We start from the raw sequence: 22,238 nt of genomic DNA, 5'->3' as shown, positions 1-22,238 counted from the left end.
AAATAACTAGAGCTGCATAAGTCCACAGGAGACAGATTTGTGAAAGAGAAAGGAAAAATGTCAATCCCCATTTTCACAGAGGGCTATGTTTCAAACTGGGGTCTTGACCCATTAGTGACCAATATTTTTTCAGTGGAGTATGATAGCAGAGAATACACTAGAATAGAAATAGTAAGAGTACATGCTGTTTCAGGTATGTCCACAAACGATGTCAAACATATTTCTTACTATAGATCATAATCAAAGTTTGAAAGCTGCTTGCTTATGGAGCCAGCTGTGATGAAAGAGGAATGAAAAAGATTTCTCCCTGCCTCCCACATCCCTTTAAACTGAAAACATGATGACACCCAATATCATATTGCCTCCTGCTTTATTTCCCACAGAACTGGTTTCCATCCGTATCACCTCATGCTGATTCCAGAGTTCAGGTTCTCAGGTCTGGATCCATAATGTCAGGTGAAGCTCTACCCACACCATCCCTATTAGCCAAATCCCCACCCAGTACAGCCTGATGGAGCCTCTGGCAACCAGGGATGCTTTTATTCCCTGAAAGAAGAAATTCAAGGGTGAAATGCACACGCTTCCATATCCTGCCCCCCCATGCCAAGATGCTAAAGGGGATCCTCACCTATCTGTACTAGAGAAAATGTCTATCAACATAGGGGTGGGAGAAAAATGGGAGAAGACTACTCTTTGAATGAATGGTGTGAAAGTCAAGGAGAGATTCTGGAGTTTGTAGAGTCCTACTCTAGGAAACAACTTCGTACCACTATCCCATTACTAATTGTTCACTGGTATCTCTTTATCACAGATCATGAAAGAGACACTCAACTAATTCCTTTCTTCAGTCTCCACCCCATGTCAGCCCCGTTAGTCTACTTATTCACTGATTCCTGACTCCACCCAGTGATTCCCCATATTGTGGGTTCTCAATTAAGCTTGCTAATGCTTACAAAATCCCCCAAAGTCAGCCACCATTTGGAGCAAAAGGAGACTCCAATTGCCATCCTTAAGCCATCTTTCTCCAAGCTCCTTCCCTTGTCAGCCTCAGCCCACAACTCACATGGGAGGAATGGCCCCTCAGAGCCCACACTGCCTCACTCCTGCATGCTGAGGATTCGCAGGAGTATATTGTATACATCTTGTTCCATGTAGCCCTGTGGGTGGCATAAAGGGAGATGAAGAACAGAAAATGGGAAGAAACAGGTGAGGGAGAGGCTCTGTGGTATGGTGGAATGCTGTTTGCTTACAGTATTTAACTTCTCCATGGTTGTTTCCTAATCTTTTCAAGAAAGATAATGATGTTATATACCTTTCAGTATTGCTGTGAGTGTTACAACTCTGAGTCTGTAACAAAGCAAAATACCTGGTACAGAAAAAGTGTTTGATTCTTTGTAGTTATTATTATTCTTTTTTATTATTACTAATTTGAGAGAGAGACAGAGACAGAAACACATATCTGGTCCTGTATGTGCCCTGACCAAGAATCAAACTCACAACCTTTGCATATCAGGAGGATGCTCTAACCAACTGAGTTATCCGAGCAGAGCTTATTATTATTCTTAATAGAAGAACAAACCACCCACCTGGCCTCACTTGGTGAGGAATGAGTTGGCTCAGGAGAGAAATGAGAAAGGACATAAGGGACAGGAAAAGGCTTTACAGGAGTAGATCAGGAAATTGAAAAGAAGAGGCAAACACCTCTCCCCCCTCACATTCAAGCACATTCTCTCTCTCTCTCTCTCTCTTTCATTTTTTTTTTTTTACAACTTCTCTTGATGTACCTCATGAAATCAAGACCTGTCATTGGAACATCTAAAGCAGAGGTTTTCAACCTTTTTACTGTTGGGGACCAGTAAAAATAGGAGAATTATTTTGGGGACCACTAAAGCAGAAATGACTCTGAGCAGAAGTGAATTCAACTAAGATCATTGGGTCTATAATCTTGCTACAACATCAGAGTGGTTAACTCTTCCACAGACAGGCACAAAGTTTCTGGTAGAACAGCACCAGTCCATGGACGGGCAGTTAAAAAACACTGATATAAAGTCTAGCTTTCTGAGAAATGATAAAAATGTGTAGGTAAGAGAAGGAACCCTAAATGCAATAGCCCTGCTCAATTTTCTATCTCTCTCTCCCCCTACGCTCACCTGAGCAGCATTTAGCAGATGGTTCCTATAGGTAGAGATGATCTCTTCATGGTTCTTCTGGGAATCCTGTGAATGAACATCAATGGGGGTTATGTGCCTACCTTCCATAGTCACCCTGATCCTCCAAGCATGAGAAACAATAAAATTAAGTGGTCAGTTGGGCCAGATAGTCTCCTTTGGCCTATCTCTGGCCCAGCCTGGACCACTGCTTGAACAGGTCTCTGCAATTCCCAGAATCTCTCCCACATACACATCATTTTCACTGTCCACCCTCTTCTCTAGCTGTGTCCATTTTCCTGAGGGCCAAAACATACCTGCAGCTTCAGGGTAAGATGAGCATTTTCTTCCCGAATTGCTAGGACTTCCTTTGAAAGCTGTTCCAGCTTCTTCAACAATTCCTTGATCTTAAGCCAAAGGGAAGGGAAGGTAACCAGTGAAGTCCAAGTCATTTCCCACCCTCCCACTAGCCAGGATCAAGGTCAGCTTCCTTCTGAGTTTGTAGTATGTGCCAGATGCTTTTACATACCTGCCTCATTTAATATTCAAAACAACTCTTTCTGTTCTGAGAAGAACAATACTTTTCTAAAGGAAGTATTATTATTCACATTTTGTAGCTAAGGAGGCTGAGTTAAGTGATTTGTGTAAATCTTATAGCTAATAAGTGATGACATACGACTTGAATCAAGATTTCTTTGAATTCACAGCCCATGCTTTTAACTCTGCACTAGATCCTCACCTACTTCTGACTGATAACCACTGAACAAAATGGAGATGAATTCTGGTGGTTTGTGAGGCTAAGCAACAAGTGTGGTTAATAATAACCAGCATAATAGAATGGAGGTAGTAAAAATAATTAGAAATAGCTAACTTTGGCCCTGGCTGGTTGGCTCAGTAGTAGTGTCAGCCCAGCATGTGGATGTCCCAGGTTCAAGTCCCAGTCAAGCACATAGGAGAAACAACCATCTCCACCACTCCCCTCCTTTCTCTCTCTCTCCCTCTATCTCTCCCTCTCCTGCAGCCATAGCTCGATGGTTTGAGCAAGTTGGCCCCATGTGCTGAGGATAGCTTTGTGGCCTCTGCCTCAAGCACTCAAAATAGCTCAGTTGCCGAGCAATAGAGCAATGCTCCAGATGGGCAGAGCATTCACCTTAGGGGACTTGCCAGGTGGATCCCAGTAGAAGCACATGCAGGAGTATGTCCCTCTGCCTCCCCTACTCTCAATAATAATAATAATAATAATAATAATTGCTAACTTTGAGTACTTAATCATTTTCAAAAAAATTATTCTGAGTATTTTAAATATAATATTTTATTTAATGTAATCCGCACAACCCTATTATGAGCCTCATCTTATAGATGAAAAACTGAGGCGTGGAGACTTGGAGGCTTAGATAACTCACCCAAGTTCAATCAGTAAGTTTTGAAATCAAAATTCAGAGGATCTCAGTTTAACATCCATACACTATTTTCTTTTGCCCATTTGATCTCTTTCCTATTCTTCTTCAGCATCAACAAAGAATTCTTCTTTCTTTAATTAGCCACACCTCACACTGATTCCTATTCTGTATAACATTCCTTCTATTTTTATGCACTCTCTATTAGGTAAAACATATACTCCCTATATTTTTGAATCATTCTAAATTTAATCATGTACACACAAATTTGAATAAGAAGTCTAAATTTATTTCACAGGTAACATTCTAGAATTATTAAAATTATTTGCATTTTTTTTTTAAGAATTCATAAAACATGCATCTTCTTTTTCTTTTCTTTTTCTTAAGTGAAAAGCAGGGAGGCAGAGAGACAGACTCTTGCATATGCCCTGACCAGAATCCACCCAGCAAGCCTCCTACTGGGGCGATGCTCTGCCCACCTAGGACCATTGCTCTGTTGCTTGGCAACTGAGCTATTTTGCCACTTGAGGCAAGGCCATGGAACCATCCTCAGCACCTGGGGCCAACTTGCTCCAATCGAGCCATGGCTGCAAGAGGGGAAGAGAGAGAGAGAAAGGGGGAGGGTGGAGAAGCAGATGGTTGCTTCTGTGTGCTCTGACTAGGATTTGAACCTGAGACAGCTATACACTGGGCCGACACTCTACCACTAAACCAACCAGCCAGGGCCAAAACATCCATATTGAAACATGTAGACTTACACTCACTTGTGGAGCAATCATTAGGAAATTCAAGTATCTGACGCGGTGGTTTTCAAACATTTTCCTTTGCACTGGTGCTCTCTTTGCCAATAGAAATCTTTTGTAGAACCTACTTTGATTGAAGTGGGAGGATAAAAGTAGACCTGTAGCCTAGTTCACTTAATCACTCAGCCTGTCAGTCAGCTTCTCAGAACCCTAGCAAAACCACAGCAACTCACTGTATTAACAGACCTGTTTCAGGCTAATACATAATTTAAGTCAAAATGCTAATAAACTATGGTACTCCAGGGGTGGTAGTCTTGACCACACTGCTTCTGAATACAGGTCCCAAATTTTAATACCTAAGCCTCCTCTGTCTTCTATTTATACCTCACTTGCAACCTTAACCCCAAATCATCTCAGACCCAGAGCATATAGTGTGGTCCTTGCAAAGGACTGGTGTTCTGTTTGGGGAGTATTTATCAGACTAACTACAGGTAGATGCAGGATTGCAAATTCCTAAACACACAGAAACCATCCCTAGTCCTCCCCACCACTGCCTGATTTGATCACCTTGGCATCTTTGTCCTGGCAAGCCCCCAAAAGATGCTCCATCTTCTCTTTCAGTAGCTCCACTGTTTTCTCAAACTGCTCTGAGCGCCTGCGCATCTCGCTGGCCTGGCGCTCCTGCTCTGTGGCCCGGGCAGCCAGGTCCCCGCTCCTGCAGCGCTCCTCAGTCACAGCCTCCTGCAGCCGGCCTATTTCCCGGCAGGCAGTGTCATACTTTTCTAGCAGAGCCTTTATCTCCTGGTTCCAAGCCTGGTCCTGGGCCACCAGTGAGCCCCGAGTTTTTTCATGCTGCCGCAGGCTGGCCGCCTCCCGGGCCCTCAGCTCAGCCACTTCTTCAGTTGCCTGGTAGAGCAGCTTCTTCAGCTTCCCGATCTCCTGGCTCTTCCCTCTCATTGTGGCCTGAACAGCCCGCAGCTCTTCCTCCAGTTTCCCCAGGTCTTGCTCTAAAGCAGCCACTTCAGGGGCTGCTGGCATCTTTGAGGAGTTGCCTGGCTCTCCGCGGGGGACGGGGGGTCCCTGCAGCCGCTGGTTTTCCTCCTTCAGCCTAGCCATCACCTGCTGGGCCTCGCGATGCCTGGCTACCAGGGTGCTAATACAGGCCTGCAGCTCCTCCACCAGCTCGGTAGCTGTGCCCTGAGCACTCCTCTTGCCCACCAGGTCTGGGGGCAGGCAGTTCCACAGCCCTTGGAGGCCACTGCTCTGGGAGGCCAGGCGTCTCTGCAACTTCTCAGTGGCCTTCTTCTCCAAGGCAAGTTCATCTGTGAGCAGCCCCACACTCCGGCGCAACTGCTGGAGCTGGACCTGCGCCTCTGGCTTAGGCACAAACTCCCGGTGCAGCCGCTGACTCAGGGACTGCAGTTCCCCTTGCAACCGCTGCCGCTCCCAACCCAGCCCCCTCAGCTCCTCTAGCAAATTACTGTTGCTCAATTTCAGTGCTAATACCTCCTTCTCCAGGGGTCCTTTTGTCAGTCCTCCTCCAGGTACCTGTTCCCTGCCAGAGATCTCTAAAGGCTCCCCATTGGCCCCAGGAGCCTTTTTCTCCTTCCCTTCATCCTCTTTGGTGATGGTTTCGGAGCCTGCCTTTGGGACCCCTTCTCTGGGCTCCTGGGCAAGGCCCACAGGTTTCCCTTGTAGGCCCACCTTTGCTCGATTTAGTCTCACCAGCACCTGCTCCAACCTGGCCTCCATCTTTTCCCAAGCAGCTGCCGCAGCCTCAGCCCTGGATCTCCCCAAAGCTCCCTCCAGGTCCTGTCTTGACAAAACCCCCAGCGCAGCATCCTTTTCTCTCCACACTGCAGCCAGCTCTTTGCTCAGTTGTAGCAGGAGCTGGTTCATGGCTGCTGTGCCCACTGATTCAGCCACTGTGTTTGTTGGTTCCGCCCTTGGGGCCTGTGGCTTCTCCTTCTGGCCAGCATGCAGCTGGTCATTATCATCAGGGCCAAGGGCCTGTCCACCATTGGTGGTCAGATGCTGTCCTGGGGCTTTTCCCATGATCTCAGACATTGGGCTCTGGGGTGGCCCCTGTTCTTCTGGTTGGGACTGCCCTTGGACTTCACAATGAACCTTCCCTGGGGCTGACTCCTCAGTCTTCTTGGGAGCTAATAATAGGTTGGCTGAGGCTGCAGCTGATGCTACTGCCTCCTGCTGCTGTTTCTTTAGCTCTTGTATGTGTTCAGCCAGCAGGTCCAGGGGACAACCCTGCTCCTTGCCGTCTCTTCCAAGACAGATACTAGAACCCTGCCCTCCAGGAGCACTGGGCTCTTGGGAGAGGAGGAGCCCCAGCTCCTGCACCTGTTCGTGAATCTGGTTCTCCAGGCCCTGGTAGGCTGCGGCTTGAGCTGTATACTTTTCTGTCTTTCGCACCAGCTCCTGCTCCAACTGAGAAACTTTCCTCTGCTCCTCTTCATACTTCCACCTCCACACGTCTGAGCACGCGTCTTCATGCTCTCCTTCCTTCTGCTCCTCCTCAGGCTCTGCTCTCCACGAGCTTTTAGGTGGAGAACCCGCCTGCGGTTCAGATGGAGATGCCTGTGTAGAAAACAGAACAGTGAAGTAAAGCCAGATAGCTATCCTAGACCAAGGGCTTTCCTTCTTTTATTTTTAAAAAATATATTTTTAATTAAACAGCTTTTCTTCTTTTAGACTGTCTTGACGCCCCCATGGATCAGTACTTGGGAGATATCCCAGTGGGGTGGCCTGAGGTGGGTCAGAAGGGGAGGCACTTAGGGTCTTACCTTTGAAGTAACGTCTGAGTGATGAACTCGCCCCTGACCTATATGAAAAGACATGAGGAAAATGTGTTGTGGACCGGTAATGGCAAAAAGCCATTATAGATTCAAGGCTTGGCAGGGGGCTTAAGTTCTACCCCCTCCATCTCCATATTTGGCTTTGATGCTCTGTGTTTGCACCCACTCCCCTTCCTTCCTTGGGTTGCAGGAAGCAATATACATACCCTTCCTCTGACTCTTTGTTTTCAGATGTTTGTAAAATTCATTAATGTATACTGTTTTTGCCTTGGGAGAGTTCCTGTCTTAGCCTTTGATGTGCAACTTTGTATCAGGGTCCTTGATTTGCATAGGTCCATATAATAAAGCGAACTGAGGCTGTGAGGCACTCAGATGCTGCCAGGCAGTTTGAGGAGTCCTCCCGGTCCCATCGGTTTTGTTCTGACAAAGTGTGTTTCCTTAATTCCGCACCGTTATTTGGAGCTGCGCTGGTCCGCGGCAAAAATGAGAGCAGAGACAGGTCCCAGGTGCTTCTAGCCCATTCTCTTTCTTCAGATTCTCACTGAGAGGAGTGACCCCTCAGTATCCTAACCCTTACCACACATGTCTTCCTGGACCTGGGAGCCACCCCTGTTCAATCTTTGGTTCCTTAAACCAGAAATGTGCCAGCTCATTCATTTTGTCCACTCACTTTATAGACATCATGCTAGGCATGTTATAGGCACCAGAACATCAGTGGTGAACAAAACAGAAATGGGTCATCTGAGGGGTTTATTGTCTAGATGTGCAGAAAGAGATTGACCAGCAACTACACAAAGAGAAGTACAATTACAACACAGAAGTGCTAGCGATAGTACTAGCCAGAGTTTCCTTTAGTAAGAGACAAGGCTTCATTATGGAACTTTGTGACCGTGCTTTGGGAATTTGGGGTCAGCTCATAGTAGCAGTAATAAATAATACACTCTTGCATAAAGTGGCTATTATCTTTCAGGCAGATTATTTTTGTGGAAACAAATGTGATTTTTTTAAAAATAACTGGTAGGTGAGGAGGCAGAGACACACTCCCACATGTGCTCTGAGCTGGGATCCACTCAGCAACCCATACCAAGCAATGCTTTGCCTGTCTGGATTGCTGCTCTGTTGTTCAGCAACTGAGCTATTTTAGCGCCTGAGGTGAGGCCGTGGAGCCATCCTCAGTGGCCAACTTTGCTAGAACCATTCAAGCCATGGCTGTGCCAGGCGAAGTGAGGAGGGGGAGAGGTGGAGAAGCAGATGGTAGCTTCTTCCGTGTGCCCTGACCAGGAATCGAACTCAGCACTCCCACATGCCAGCCCAATGCTCTACCACTGAGCCAACTGGCCAGGGTCACAAATGTGATTCTAAGAAGCTTCTTTTCCTGACCAGGTGGTAACACAGTGGATAGAGCATCGGGCTGGGACACTAAGGAGCCAGGTCTGAAACGCTGAGGTCACCAGCTGCTTGAGCCCAAAGGTTATTGGCTCAGCTGGGACCCCCTGGTCAAAGCACATATGAGAAAGCAATCAATGAACAACTAAGCTGCTGCAACTATGAGTTGATGTTTTTCATATCTCTTCCTTCCTATCTGCCTGTCTCTGGCTCTCTCTGTCTCTCTCTCTCGTAAGCGCACGCACGCCGAAAACAAAAACAAACAAAAAAACACTTCTTTGAGCTATCAAGGGGCATCTTGAAGTCGAAAGGGAAGTGGCTTTACCTCCCTGCCGCCAGTTCAGGGCCTGCTGGAGCAGCTTCCACAGTGCCTTGTCTTGTGTGCGCAGACCATAATACAGAGCATCATGCCCTGTGCTGTCTACCGCCCCCACATCGGCTCCGTGGCTCAGGAGCAGTTCGGCCACTTCAGCGCTGCCTTTCTCACAGGCCAGGATCAGAGCTGATCTGTGGGTTAGGACAAATCTGAGCATCAGCTTTCCCTCTGGAATTCAGGAGTCCTGGTTCCAGAAATTCCACTTCCACTCACAGGATCAGCCCTTATTTAGTGTAGGAAGGAGAACCATGGACCAACACTAGCCAATGACAAAGCATTAGGCCAAACCAGAACTTTTCAAATGTCATTCCTTGGAGCTGCAACATCAGAAAGCAGGGGACCAATTGAAAGGGCTTCATTTTCCTCTGCTTTATATATTAAGTTACTGTATAAATTCTTTTTTCTTCATAAATCCTTTATCCCAAAAAGATTCCACTGCTTAGACAATAGTTTGAAAACCAGTAAATTAAATGAATGCATCCAGAGGTACTGACTTGACTTCTGCATTCATCTACATCAGGACAATGGTGGTGGCAGCAGCTGAATAAAAAAGGTAAAGATATTTTTCTCAACTTCCCAGGAAGAAAACAGAGGAGCTGCAGGCAGAGCTCTCCTAAACCACCACTCAGAAGAAAGGAGGCTGAGAAGACAGAGACCAACTCACCTTCTTACACACACACACACACACACACACACACACACACACACACTGGCTGCTTCCTAGATTGGTCAGGGTCTGGATTTGGGGTGGGAAGAAGAGGAAGGCTCACTTGTCATCCTTGTCTGTGACATTAACTCGGGCACCTCTCTGCAGTAGCTGTGAGCAGACGGCTGCGTGACCACCGAGAGAGGCAATCATCAAGGGTGTGCGTCCATCCTGCGCAGGTTGTGGGAAGAGGGTTCATGAGAAGCCAGGGAGCCAGGGAGCCATGAGTTTGACACAAGCCTACCAGCTCCCCTCTCCCCACACCTCTTCAGAAAACACCTAGTCTTGGCCTAAATATTCCTTTTCTGCAAAGTTAGAAGCTCTCCAGAAGATAAGGCTTAACCCCTCTGTGAGGAAGAGGAGAGGAAGAGGGGGGCTGTGCTGCACAACCCCTGGTCACAGAACTTTGCCAATCACGTTCAGAGAGAGCAGCAGACTCTCTGTGCAGGGCACTGCCCGGTGCTCCAGCTGATACTCACATTATCCAGGACATCCAGGAAGGCTTCATGGTCACACAGCAGGAGTACACTTGAGGCACAGCCAGAGGAGGCTGGGGAGGGTTGAGGGAGGACTGGGTTAAGTGGAAGCAGGAAGTACACCTAGTCAGACTCTAGCCCTACATTCTCTCCAACCATTTTAGTAATCAGCTCTGCCCTTATCACCAATGTTATCCTCCCCCCCTTCCCTACCCTATAGTCCCTATAGCCCTGCTTCCCACCACTCCCCTGGTACACACCTGCCCAGTGCAATGGACTACGGTTTTCTGCATCCACGGCATCTTCATTGGCACCATGCTATAAAGAGCCACAAAGGGAAGCAGCATGGAGCATGGCATTAAAGTTTTCATCCTGCCTGACCAGTGGTGGCACAGTGGATAGAGTGTCAACCTGAGATACTGAGGACCCAGGTTTGAAACTCTGAGGTTGCCGGCTTGAGCACAGGCTTACCAGCTTGAGTGTGGGGTCACCTGTTTGAGTGTGGTATCATTAAAATGATCCCATGGTTGCTGGCTTGAACCCAAAGGTCACTGGCTTAAAGCCCAAGGCCACTGGCTAGAACCCAAGATCGATGGCTTGAACAAGGGGTCACTGGCTTGGCTGGAGCCCCTCCAGTCAAGGCATTAAAACAAAAAGTTTTCATCCCACACCTGCTGTTGGGTCTCAACTTCCAGATTTCTATGGGGAGGGGTAGGAGGACTATGGCTTTGTCCAACTGCTGGGCAAGCCCAATCCATTTCTTTTTTTTTTTTTTTGTATTTTTCTGAAGCTGGAAATGGGGAGACAGTCAGACAGACTCCCGCATGCGCCCGACCGGGATGCGCCCGACCGGGATCCACCCAGCACGCCCACCAGGGGCGATGCTCTGCCCCTGGGGGGGGGTGTCGCTCTGCCACGACCAGAGCCACTCTAGCGCCTGGGGCAGAGGCCAAGGAGCCATCCCCAGCACCCGGGCCATCTTTGCTTCAATGGAGCCTTGGCTGCGGGAGGGGAAGAGAGAGACAGAGAGGAAGGGGGGGTGGAGAAGCAAATGGGCGCTTCTCCTATGTGCCCTGGCCGGGAATCGAACCCAGGTCCCCCGCACGCCAGGCCGACGCTCTACCGCTGAGCCAACCGGCCAGGGCCCCAATCCATTTCTTACAGATGATAGGAAGCCTTGAATTTCAACCCTGGTTCATAAACCTAGGGCCTAAAAGAATCAGATTATGGATAAATAAACACGTTAAGGAAAATAATACCTGAGTCCATGTCTGGTACTTTAGGATCATAATTAGGAAACTTGGAAAGGGCTAGGAAGAACAAAAGCAGAACAGCCTTTTGCCTGATGGCCTGTTGAACTGTGGCTTTTGTATTATAGACTTATTTATAAACTATCCACATGTCATTTTAATTATACATCTCTTTGTGCTTCTAGACTACAAACACTGCAAAAACAGACAGTAGGATTTTGGTTTAATTTGAAAACCTCTGCCCTCCTTCTGCCTGCCCATCGTCACCACAGCAGTTAGTCCCTGAAGTGGCTCTGCCAATGGCAGAGCTCAATATATGCATATTGACTGATGAGCAGTCCATCCCCTGCAACTCTACCCACTCAAGAGCAGCATTAGGTGTGATGCCTGCACATAGTAGGTGTTAAATAAATACCTGTGAATTAATGAATAAATTATTACCAGCTCTCTTATAGGGGACAAGAAGGGTATATTTCATCAAATATTGCTTGTGACTGAGACAAAATTAGGAAACTCTAGGTCCACTTCTTCCCTTCACAGGAGTAGTATCAAGGTTTCTTTTACCTGGAGCAAGACTTTTACACATTGTGGCTGGCAGGAGATGGTTGCCAAGTGCAGGGCGGTGCTTCCTGGAAAGAGAAAGAGGAGGAGAGGGGAGGTAGGTGGCCCCATGCATTTCAATGACTCACAGGGAGGGAAGGCAAGAGACACACAGATAATCAGAGGAAGATCAGAGAGAAAAGCTCCCAGCTTTCTGGGGCCAGAAATTCCTGTTCCCCAAGGGCTTGGTACCTGTGGTAGAGGTGGAAAGTGGGTAAAATACACCCAGCTTACAGGAAGGGCAGCCCCTGGAAGAATGCTGGCCAGAATTTATAAGGAGAGAAGCAGGGGGCTGGCCAGCATTGGCCCCCACTGCTGCTGTAGATGAAAAGCAAGCAGCACGGTCCAGGGCTCAGTCTAACTCACCGTCCTCATTCTTGCTATTGATGTCAGCCCCATTTGCCAGCAGTATAGTCAGACATTCTGTCAGGCCTTTGGAGGCTGCCAGATGAAACCTGCCGGAATCAAGACCACGAGGCAGAAAGATGAAAGGACCAGGGGATGAGGAAAGGGAAAATCTTAATAATCACTACCTGCTCTGCTCCTTAACCCCAAAGCCAATCCCAAAAGCAGAGATGGAAGTTACCCTGGCCTGACTTTCTGAGAAAGAGAAGCTGTATGGCCTACTGTCATAAAGTCAGAAGAAGTTGGAAGCAAACACCAAAATAAGAGCTACAAGTTTCAAGCAATCTCAGACTGTTGCAGGGGTGTCAGGAAGTGTCACAGAAAGAGTCAGCCAGACCAGAACAGAGGGCTGGACATGTGAAGGCTGACTTGAGCAAGGGGTCGCTGGCTTGGCTGGAGCCCCTTCTTGTCCTATTCACTCCTTCCAGCCTTGTGACTAACGTGGCTACCACTTCATTCTGAACTTCCTAAGCACATGCTAGAAAAATTCCTCCTCTTTGTGCAATGAAGAAATACTCTTTTTAGAGTATGTATCAGTTTTCTGTTTGTTTCGTGGGCTTTATGTCCGTTTTTGGTCATTTTGTCCATCTGGATTGTGAGGTGGATGGAGCTCAGGGACAATATCTTTCTCCCTCCCTTTGTGCAGCACTTGATACATAGCAAAGATTTAGTAAGTCAAAAGGGCTCTGAAGTTGTAGGCATCCCCTGGTCCTATATTATATTGGGGTTTGGAGCTTTCAAAGGGAACCACATACCAGAGGTGGGGTCAGGAGGACTTACGGGGACTGGCCATTCAAGTCTAGCTTGGTGGGTCGGGCAGACGTTCTGGAGGCCAGGGCAGCCACACGTCCCACGTCCCCCTGCTGCACGGCCTCCAGCAGCTTCTGATCACGGCGGTTCCATCTCTCTATCTGGTCCAGAGCCACAAATTGTATGAATTAGGTAAGGGTGGGGTGGAGAAAAAAAATGGCAGAAATGGGCCTGACCTGTGGTGGCACAGTGGATAGCACATCGACCTGGAATGCTGAGGTTACTGATTCAAAACCCTGGGCTTGCCTGGTCAAGGCACACAGGGGAGCAACTGCGGGTTGATGCTTCCCGCTCCTCCCTTTCTCTCTCTCTCTCTCTCTCTCTCTCTCTCTAGTCTCTCTCTCGTCTCTCTAAAGTCAATAAATAAAACCTCTAAAGAAAAAAAAAAAAGACCTTGGCTGGTTGGCTCAGTTGGTTAAGAGCATTGTCCTAAAACAAGGTTGCAGGTTCAATCCTGGTCAGGGAGGACACGGGAAGCAGTCAATGAGTGCACAACTGAGTGGAACAAATGAATGCTTCCCTTCCCTCTTTCCTCTCTCCTTTCCTCTCTCTGTCTCTCCAAAAATAAAAAGAAATTAAGCCCTGGCCTGACAGCTTGGTCGGTTGGAGGGCCATTCAGGAATGCAGACATTGCTGGTTCGATTACCCGAGCAGGGCACATACAGGAGCAGCTCCATGTTCCTGTCTCTCTCTCCCTTCCTCTCTCTCTCTCAAAAATAAAAGAAAGAAGAAGAAGAAGAGGAGGAGGAGGAGAAGGAGGAGGAGGAGGAGGAGGAGGAGGAGGAGGAGGAGGAGGAGATGGTCAAGAAGATTCCAAGCGAGGGAAAAGGGACAACCCTGAGGTCTTCTCAGTGTTTCACAAGTTAGCCTAAATCATTTAGTCCTTCTTAGTTGGAACAGTTACACAGTCACCAATTCATTTGCCACCAAGAACTACTTCTGGTTATTGCAGCCCTGAATGAAAAGGTGCTTAGACTACTGAGTTAAAGATCATTTTTGATTGCTGGACAAAGAGTACTTCAAATGTCTTTTTTTTTTAATTGATTTTAGAGAGAGAGAGGAAGAGTGAGAGAGAAATGTCAATCTGTTATTCCACTTATTCGTGCACCCATTGGTTGATTCTTGTATGTGCCCTGATCAGAGAGATTGAACCGGTGGTGGGATTTAACCGGTTCGCACCAGTTCAGCAGATACCTAATTTTTTGTTGAGTTTGGCAAACCATTTGTTAAAATGGCACTTGTAGTCAGGGTTCTCTCTAAGGTTGGTGCCTGGGCAGCCGCCCAATGTGGAAATCACAGATTTACATTCCTTACTCTTTTTAATGTTCATTTGCGCAACAGCATATTCTAAGCACCCATAGTAATGTCCATTCTGTCCATAGGTGAAAAAAATTGCAAGTGAGAACTCCAGTCAAGAAGCAATATAAAAATATCTTAAATAACAGTTTTATTGTTTTTGGTCAGGTATTATTTAATATTTTTTCCAGTAATATTTTAAAACTCTTTCTTATAACAATCTAGTTTTTATAGATTCTAGTTCTAGTGTACCTCTTTTATTGTTCTTATTTAAGTATTAAATACATGAAATAATAAACTACCTTTTGGTATATCATTTTTTTATACTTAAAAGGGTCATTTGGGCAGAGAACAGGTTGTTAAATTTGAATCCCACCACTGGATTGAACTTACAATCTTGGTGCATCAGGATGATGCTCTAAACAACTGAGCTACCCAGCCCGGGCCTCAGATGTCTTTTTAATCATTGTTATGATTATTGTTGTTAGGTGCACAACCTCAGAGCAATCTTAGCCATGACTCCTTTCCCTTTTGATCTCTAGGTCTTGCTGGAGCAAACTGAACCAAACTCACCACTCCTAATTGGGCTCCCATTGCCTCTCAGCTTCCCATGCTGCTCTGCTTTGTGTCTTCAGATATTTGAGAAATCAAGGCACCTAGCTTCATGTCACAGCCAGGAGTCCAAAAACCTAGCCTTACCATCTCTACTCATCGGCTATGGGTCCAAAAACTGGGAGGAGAAGCACAGTTTCTGTTTTTCCATCTCATATCTTTGCCCATTACCTAGTTGCTCTTCTCTTTCATGGCAACAGCCAAAAGGCAAATACAGATTCCTAGGTAGGTTTGAGGAGGCAGCAAGTGGCCTCTCCCATTCTCCTCCCTCCACTCCCCCTTCTTTTCCTGGCAGGGAGCAGCTGTCCCAGACAAAAGCACACCTGGGAATCCTTTGTTCTATAATTCCAGCTTGACTTTTTCAGGTGGTGAGCTAATTACAATAATTGACGTATCACAGGGCATGAAAGAGAGAGCTGTGTAAAAACACCAGGACTAGCCCTGGCCATTGGCTCTGGATAGAGCATCGGCCCGGCATATGAATGTCCTGGGTTTGATTCCTAGTCAGGGCACACAGGAGAAGCAACCATCTGCTTCTCTTCCCTTCCCTTTCCCCTTCCCTCTTTCTTCTCCTCTTGCAGCCAGTGGCTTGATTGGTTTGAGTGTGGCTCTGGGTACTGAGAATAGCTCAGTTGGTCCAAGTATGACAGCCTCATAAAAATAGCTTGGTACTTGAATATTGGCCCCAGATGGGGTTGCCCAGGTGGATCCTGGTCAGAGTGCATAGGCGAGTCTGCCTCACTATCTCCTCTCCTCTTACCTAAACAAAACAACAACAAAAACTAAAACACCAGAACTGAAAGCACAGAAAAGCCTGATTTGACCCAGAAAAGGGAAAGGAAAGGAAAAATATGATGCAAAAATTTGTGATATGCTGGAAAGGGCCCCAGAGGAATTTTGTCAGCAGGCCTGAGTTCAGGGTCTGGTTCAACTACTTTCTCAGCTACGTGACCTAAAGTAAGCCATTAAACACCTCTAACCTGTTTCTATGGGAAATAATAAGTACCTCATCATGTTGTATTAAATGAACCGATGTATATAAAATCTCTTTGTAAACTGTGAAGAGCTATACAAGTGTAGGGTATTCTTACAACAAAACAGGAAGTGGCAGGGTATTGGTGGTGGCACATCGCATTTTATGAGGTATAATCTCCACCAGGAAGAGGCTGTGGAAGGAGGTGGAAATATATAGGGCCAATGGAAGCCAAATAACTCATTTTTAAATACTGTTTACATATCCAGGGCAAATTATTCATCAAAAACAGTTAAGATTTTAAATGTTTCAACCATAAAATTATCGAGGGTAAATGGATTCTGAGGTAAGACTCCAGTACAGCACTTGTAATTCCTTATAGCTCTTTCAAGTACTATTTCAATTAGCCTCTCAACATCCCTGGAAAAGTAGTTAGGGCTGATATTATTTTATCTCTTTGACAGAAGAAGTAACTGAAGCACACTGAGGTGAAATAACTGTGCTGACACACTACAAAATGGTGGACAAATTGAGATTAGAACCCATGCCACAAGACACCCAATCCTAGTTCTTACCACCAGACCACACTACTACAGAGCAATGGGAGACATTTTACTTATTTTTAAATAAACAGTCTGAAGATTGCCTCCAGGGCAAAGCCTGCCCACTCTCAGATGTTACTTTTCTGCATGAAGAATCTTCAAACAGGTTAATTTTCAAAGTACAAAATAAGCTCCACATACCAACAGACTGAGATGAAAGAACACGTTATCCAATGTTTCTTGGGTGCCAGCTCACCCTCGGAAAAGCAGAGGGCTAGAACTATGACTCTAGCACAGGACACTGCCATCAGCTGACCTCAATGTGAAATCCTCTTTTTAAAATTCTGATTCTAACACTTTTTATCCTTGTCAATTCAGAATGTAACAACTTCTCTGAACATCAGTTTTTTAATGATATAACATCATATAAAGCACCTGGCACTGTGTCTGTCACACAATCGGTACACGATAAATGTTAATTCCAAAACCCATTATTTCTACCTTATTGGGCACATTATGGATATTTCTGGTCTCGGGATTCTCCATATGGGGAAGTAAGAGGCAGGGATCTTGCTTATATCTGCCAATGCTTAACAGTCAGACTGTATATAGATGGTAACTCCTAGAAAAGCAAATACTTTTATTTCCTCCTCCCCCCCCCTTATTTTCCAAGTGAGAGGAGGGGAGATAGACAGACTCTTGCACATGCCCCGACCAGGATCCATCCAGCAACCCCCATCTGGGGCCATGCTGGCAACCCAGCTATTTTTAGCACCTGAAGCAGAGGCTCCATGAAGCCATCCTCAGCGCCCGAGGCTGATGTGCTGGAACCAATAAAGCCATGGTTGTGGGAGGGGAAGAGAGAGCAAGAGAGGGAAGGGGAAGGGGTGGAGAAGCAGATGGGAGTTTCTTCTGTGTGCCCTGACCAGGAATCAAACCCAGGACATCCACACACTGGGCCAATGCTCTACCACTGAGCCAACGAGCCAAAGCCAATACTTTTCTTACTAGCTAGATCTAAATCTGCCCAATTTACTTCCTATAGTCTTGTTATACTAAGAAGAATTTAGAATAGGTGGAAATTCTTCATGACCAAATCTTTGCAGAACTAGGCTAAATAAAGAGAGATGTTTCTAAATCCCAAGATCCAGTCCATTGCTCACCTAGCACCTCAGGAAAGAGGTACTGGATTACCATCACAGCCTTAAGGGAGCAATTATCAAATTAATCAGCAGACTCAAATACAAAAGTAAGCTTTATATTTCTGTAATTAAGATTAGGAGACCTTTGCCCTGGCTGGGTAGCCCAGTAAGTTAGAGTGTTGTCACAATATGCCAAGGTGCTTGGTTTGATCCCAGGTTATGACACATACGAGAATCAACCAGTGGGAAAAAAGAAAAAATCAGCCAATGAATGCAGAGTGAAACAACAAATTGATGTCTCTCTCATTCCCTTCCTCTCTACAATCAACTTAAAAAAAATTACGGGACCTTTGCAAAAGTAACTGCAGCTGCTCTTTACCTCTGGCTGTGTGCCTATAAGCTTCCTATCAAGATGGAACACACCAACAGTAGAGGAAGAGTAGCTACCACTGTAGGACAGGTGAATGGAAATGGTTGTACTGAAAGAACCGGTGCTGATTCTCAATTTTTAATATATTTTCAATTAAAAAAATTTTTTTTTCTTTTTTGTATTTCTCTGAAGTTGGAAACGGGGAAGGCAGTCAGACAGACTCCCGCATGCACCCAACCGGGATCCACCCGGCACGCCCACAGGGGGCGTCGCTCTGCCACAATCAGAGCCATTCTAGCGCCTGAGGCAGAGGCCACAGAGCCATCCTCAGTGCCCAGGCAAACGCTGCTCCAATGGAGTCTTGGCTGCAGGAGGGGAAGAGAGAGACAGAGAGGAAGGAGAGGGGGAGGGGTGGAGAAGCAGATGGGCGCTTCTCCTGTGTGTCCTGGCCGGGAATCGAACCTTGGACTCCCGCACGCCAGGCCGATGCTCTACCACTGAGCCAACCGGCCAGGGCTAAAAAAATTTTTATTTATTCATTTTAGAGAGGAGAGAGAGAGAGAGAGAGAGAGAGAGAAGGAGGAGAAGGCGCAGGAAGCATCAACTCCCATATGTACCATGACCAGGCAAGCCCAGAGTTTCAAACCGGTGACCTCAGCATTCCAGGTCGAGGCTTTATCCACTGCGCCACCACAGGCTGACTCTCAAATTTTTTTTAAATGCAATTGATTCAGTTCCAACTGTTTAAAGCTAGTTTTCGGCCCTGGCCGGTTGGCTCAGCGGTAGAGCGTCGGCCTAGCGTGCGGAGGACCCGGGTTCGATTCCCGGCCAGGGCACACAGGAGAAGCGCCCATTTGCTTCTCCACCCCTCCGCCACGCTTTCCTCTCTGTCTCTCTCTTCCCCTCCCGCAGCCAAGGCTCCATTGGAGCAAAGATGGCCCGGGCGCTGGGGATGGCTCTGTGGCCTCTACCTCAGGCGCTAGAGTGGCTCTGGTCGCAACATGGCGACGCCCAGGATGGGCAGAGCATCGCCCCCTGGTGGGCAGAGCATCGCCCCTGGTGGGCGTGCCGGGTGGATCCCGGTCGGGCGCATGCGGGAGTCTGTCTGACTGTCTCTCCCCGTTTCCAGCTTCAGAAAAATGAAAAAAAAAAAAAAATAAAAATAAAGCTAGTTTTCTGGTCTATCTCCTATAAAAGCAGAGTAACCTAATATGTAAGACATCCTCAAAGATATTGTCTACTTGACTAAAATAAAATGAGATGATAAGAGCTGGGCTTTTGTCTGTTTTTTGAATTTCCTATATTCTGGATAATTTAGATTAATTTAAAAATGATCACTGATTGTTCAGTCCTTATCTCAGTCTGAGAGTACAGGGCTCTCTGATCCTGGACTCAGAGGTAGGAGTGGCAATGGACAGGGGCAAACTTCTAGTATGACTGGGAAGCCAGGTTGTGGGAGTGGCCAGGAAGGATGTCACACTACTTTTCTGACAAACAGGTCTAGAGTAGTTAGCTACTCAGGGAGTGGAGGAATCTATTATAAGAAGAATGAGAAAGTTTTTTGAGGAAACAATTTGCAATTGAAACTGGCCTAGTATCAAGCTTTTTGTGATCCCACTCTGACTGAGAAAAGTTTTCTTTCTAGCTAGTTAGTTCTAAATCCACCCAATGTACTTCCTATAATCTTGTTATACTAAGCCTTTAGATTGGGTAGAAAGTGTTCATGGCCAAACCTTTGTAGAGCTGGGATGAAAAAGGATAGAGGAATACTTTCAAATTCCAACATCCAACTCATTGCTTACTCCAGTAATTTGGGAAGGAGGCATTGAGCAAGCATTGGAGAATCAGAAAGAATGAAATCGTTTCCTCATTCTTAAGGAGCATGCAGACTCCACAAACCTGAAAGGGAAGGGCAATGTGGAGGACTTTCAGTAAGTGGGAAGAGTCTATGTGAATAAAAATAAAAAACTATGAGTTAAGACAGAGTCTGAGCACCCTCCATTTCTGGTACCCATAATAGTCATTTGGTGAATGCCTTTTGATTGGTTGATCAGTGTGTAGATATTAAGTGGAGAAGCAAATGTAAGTGGGATAAGAACAGGACTCAACTGAGTTTCTGCTATTGCCTCATAGCTTGCCTCCAGGCTTCTGTGGCCTGCCCATGCAGAGTGCACGAAACATTTCTCATGTTTGCTTGTGAATGGCATGACTAAGTCAGGTTAGGCTAAGCAGTATTACAACAGGTAGTTGGCAACTTCACTCCTTTTTTTCTTAATTTATTTTTTAGAGCGAGAGTGAGAGAAAGTGAGGGGGGAGGAGAAAACATTAATTTGTAGTACAGAGTTGCTACAAACTCCGGGCAAGCCTGGAGTTTTGAAATGGCGACCTCCGTGTTCCAGGTCAATGCTTTATCCATTGTGCCACCACAGGTCAGGCAGCAACTTCACTTCTAAATTAGCCATAATTCCAATCTCCAGAGAAAATGTAATCCCCAGTTAGGAGGTCTCTCTGTAAGAGAGCTTCAGAGAAGGAACTATACTAAACTTCCTAAGCCACCACCTTCTGTAATCTTCTTCTTTGTGTTTTGTTCTGGGAGAACATGGGGAGTAGATGACTTCTTCTGGGAACTCTCAGAGTGAGTTCACTCTCCTCTTCTCTTCTCACTACCACATTTCCCCAACTCAGTTGAAGGAAGCAGACAGTATAAGCCCTACACAATTGGGTGGGGGTTTAGAATGAAGGAACTCTCTGGTGAGAAGCAGGCAGAAGAAGGCTTTGACTAGCCCAAGAACCTGCTGACCAAAAACTGGTCAGGATGAATTTTGCAGGTAACTTACCTAGATTCATGGGAAGCAGCCAGGCAACTAACTGTACCTTCTCTGACAGTGCCTGTCAGGCTGGACAGACTGCAAGATTAACTCACAGAGAGCAGGTAGGTCTGGGCAAAAGTGGGGAAAGTGGGATTGAACAACCATTGGGCAGAGAGGGGAAGAGGTTGAAGGGGAGAATAGGAGAAGTCTACTATCGTGGGAGCACCAATTAGAAAGAGGTTTGGAGTGATGTCTGAGAGCCAGTGGTATTGATGAGAGAATGGGAGTGGAAGTCGCATGGGGTGAGATAGGAGCAAGGATGGAGAAGACTCTACGAAACAGGTTAGGGGCTGGTACGAGGCTAGGAATTCTTGTTGGGCTGAGAGGAAACAGCAAGAATAGAACCACATTGGAGGGGAAGAGCTGGAAAATGAGACCGTGGGGCAGAACTTGGGAGACAAAATGGAACTTGGGGCTGAGAAGGGCTGGGGACAGGGCAGATGTTTGAGGGTGATGGTTCATTACTGAGAGACAGAGCAAAAGTAGAGGACAGGGCCTTCAGGAGAAGGCAAGGACTGCAGGGAACACATCAGAAGTTGGAGCTGTAGATGACAAGAGGACAAGATAGATAGGGCCAAGGAAAGTCAGAGTTTAGTCAGAGGCTGAGGGACGGGGTCTTGAGGAAGGCAGGACTGGCGGACTGCATTGTGGGAGCAGAAGAGCTGGAAAGATCAATAAAGAGAAAAGGCAAATGGTGCATGGGGGTGGGATTCAGGATTTCTGTCACCACAGGGCTTGGACCCTAGCCCCATGGCCATTCTCCCAGACATTTTGGTACCTACCGCCACCTGTGAGCTGGAACAGGAGAAGATGCGCTTCATGGCCAGAGCCACCGGGGGGACGGAGACGCGCGGAGAAAGGGGCCGCAATTCCTGAACCCACCGAACCCAGTTGTCGCTGTGCAGGAGAAAGCTGTCAAAAAGCAGAGCCGGTCCCGCCCTCCCCCGCCCTGGGCCCGCCCCACTCAAAAAGAGACAAGAATCTAGGGACTGGGCTTAAAACTCCGCCCCTGGCCCTGCCCAACTCCTCCGTTGCAGAGGCAAAAAGCTGGCAACCTTTGGCTACGACTTGGGCTTGGTCTCAAACCTCCTTCTCCCAAACCGAACCCACCCCCAGCCCTTACAAGTTTAACTGTAGAAGGAACCCGGTCGGCTTCGGCTCAAACTCCTCCTCCGGCCCCGCCCCTCCCCGCCGGTCCAGGTGGAAGCCCCGCCCCAAACCCCCCTTTATCCCCGCCCCTTTGAGCTTCCGCCGCAGGAGACCGCAGGCCTCTGCTTCTCTACCTGAGCTTCGCTCTTTCCTACTGTCGCATTTAACCACTGGTGAC

The 22,238-nt window shown here is 46.9% G+C and overlaps 1 protein-coding gene across 3 annotated transcripts; it reads right to left on the bottom strand.

The window, feature by feature from the left end:
* Positions 1-353: 353 nt before the first annotated feature.
* On the bottom strand, positions 354-22,056 carry ANKRD35 (ankyrin repeat domain 35). 3 transcript variants are annotated; one of them, XM_066261708.1, is made up of 15 exons: positions 22,035-22,056; positions 21,694-21,808; positions 13,077-13,207; positions 12,258-12,346; positions 11,856-11,920; positions 10,302-10,359; positions 10,045-10,115; positions 9,630-9,736; positions 8,809-8,990; positions 7,086-7,123; positions 4,855-6,879; positions 2,465-2,554; positions 2,151-2,216; positions 1,064-1,157; positions 354-546 (listed from the first exon to the last, which is right to left on the bottom strand). In XM_066261708.1, the coding sequence occupies exons 2-14, from the start codon at positions 21,730-21,732 to the stop codon at positions 1,098-1,100; spliced, it is 3,021 nt and encodes a 1,006-aa protein (XP_066117805.1). In that variant the 5' UTR covers positions 21,733-21,808; positions 22,035-22,056; the 3' UTR covers positions 354-546; positions 1,064-1,097. The 3 variants fall into 3 exon arrangements, with proteins under 3 accessions (XP_066117805.1, XP_066117807.1, XP_066117806.1); XM_066261710.1 differs by lacking the exons at positions 9,630-9,736; positions 12,258-12,346; positions 13,077-13,207; positions 22,035-22,056 and having other exon boundaries at positions 21,694-21,933; XM_066261709.1 differs by lacking the exons at positions 9,630-9,736; positions 13,077-13,207; positions 21,694-21,808; positions 22,035-22,056 and having other exon boundaries at positions 12,258-12,330.
* Between the last annotated feature and the right edge of the window lie 182 nt (positions 22,057-22,238).

This window comes from Saccopteryx bilineata, chromosome 2, assembly GCF_036850765.1.
Source record: "Saccopteryx bilineata isolate mSacBil1 chromosome 2, mSacBil1_pri_phased_curated, whole genome shotgun sequence".
NCBI lineage: Eukaryota > Metazoa > Chordata > Mammalia > Chiroptera > Emballonuridae > Saccopteryx > Saccopteryx bilineata.
This window is presented reverse-complemented; position numbering and strand designations above follow the sequence as displayed.

Coding starts and splice junctions, on each gene's coding strand:
- ANKRD35 (XM_066261708.1), bottom strand. CDS start 21,732: ATGAAGCGCATCTTCTCCTGTTCCAGCTCACAGGTGGCG. Junction 10,360..11,855: donor GTGTAAAAGTCTTGCTCCAG/GTAAAAGAAACC, acceptor GGCTCTTTATAG/CATGGTGCCAATGAAGATGC. Junction 8,991..9,629: donor GTCACAGACAAGGATGACAA/GTGAGCCTTCCT, acceptor CCTAACCCACAG/ATCAGCTCTGATCCTGGCCT.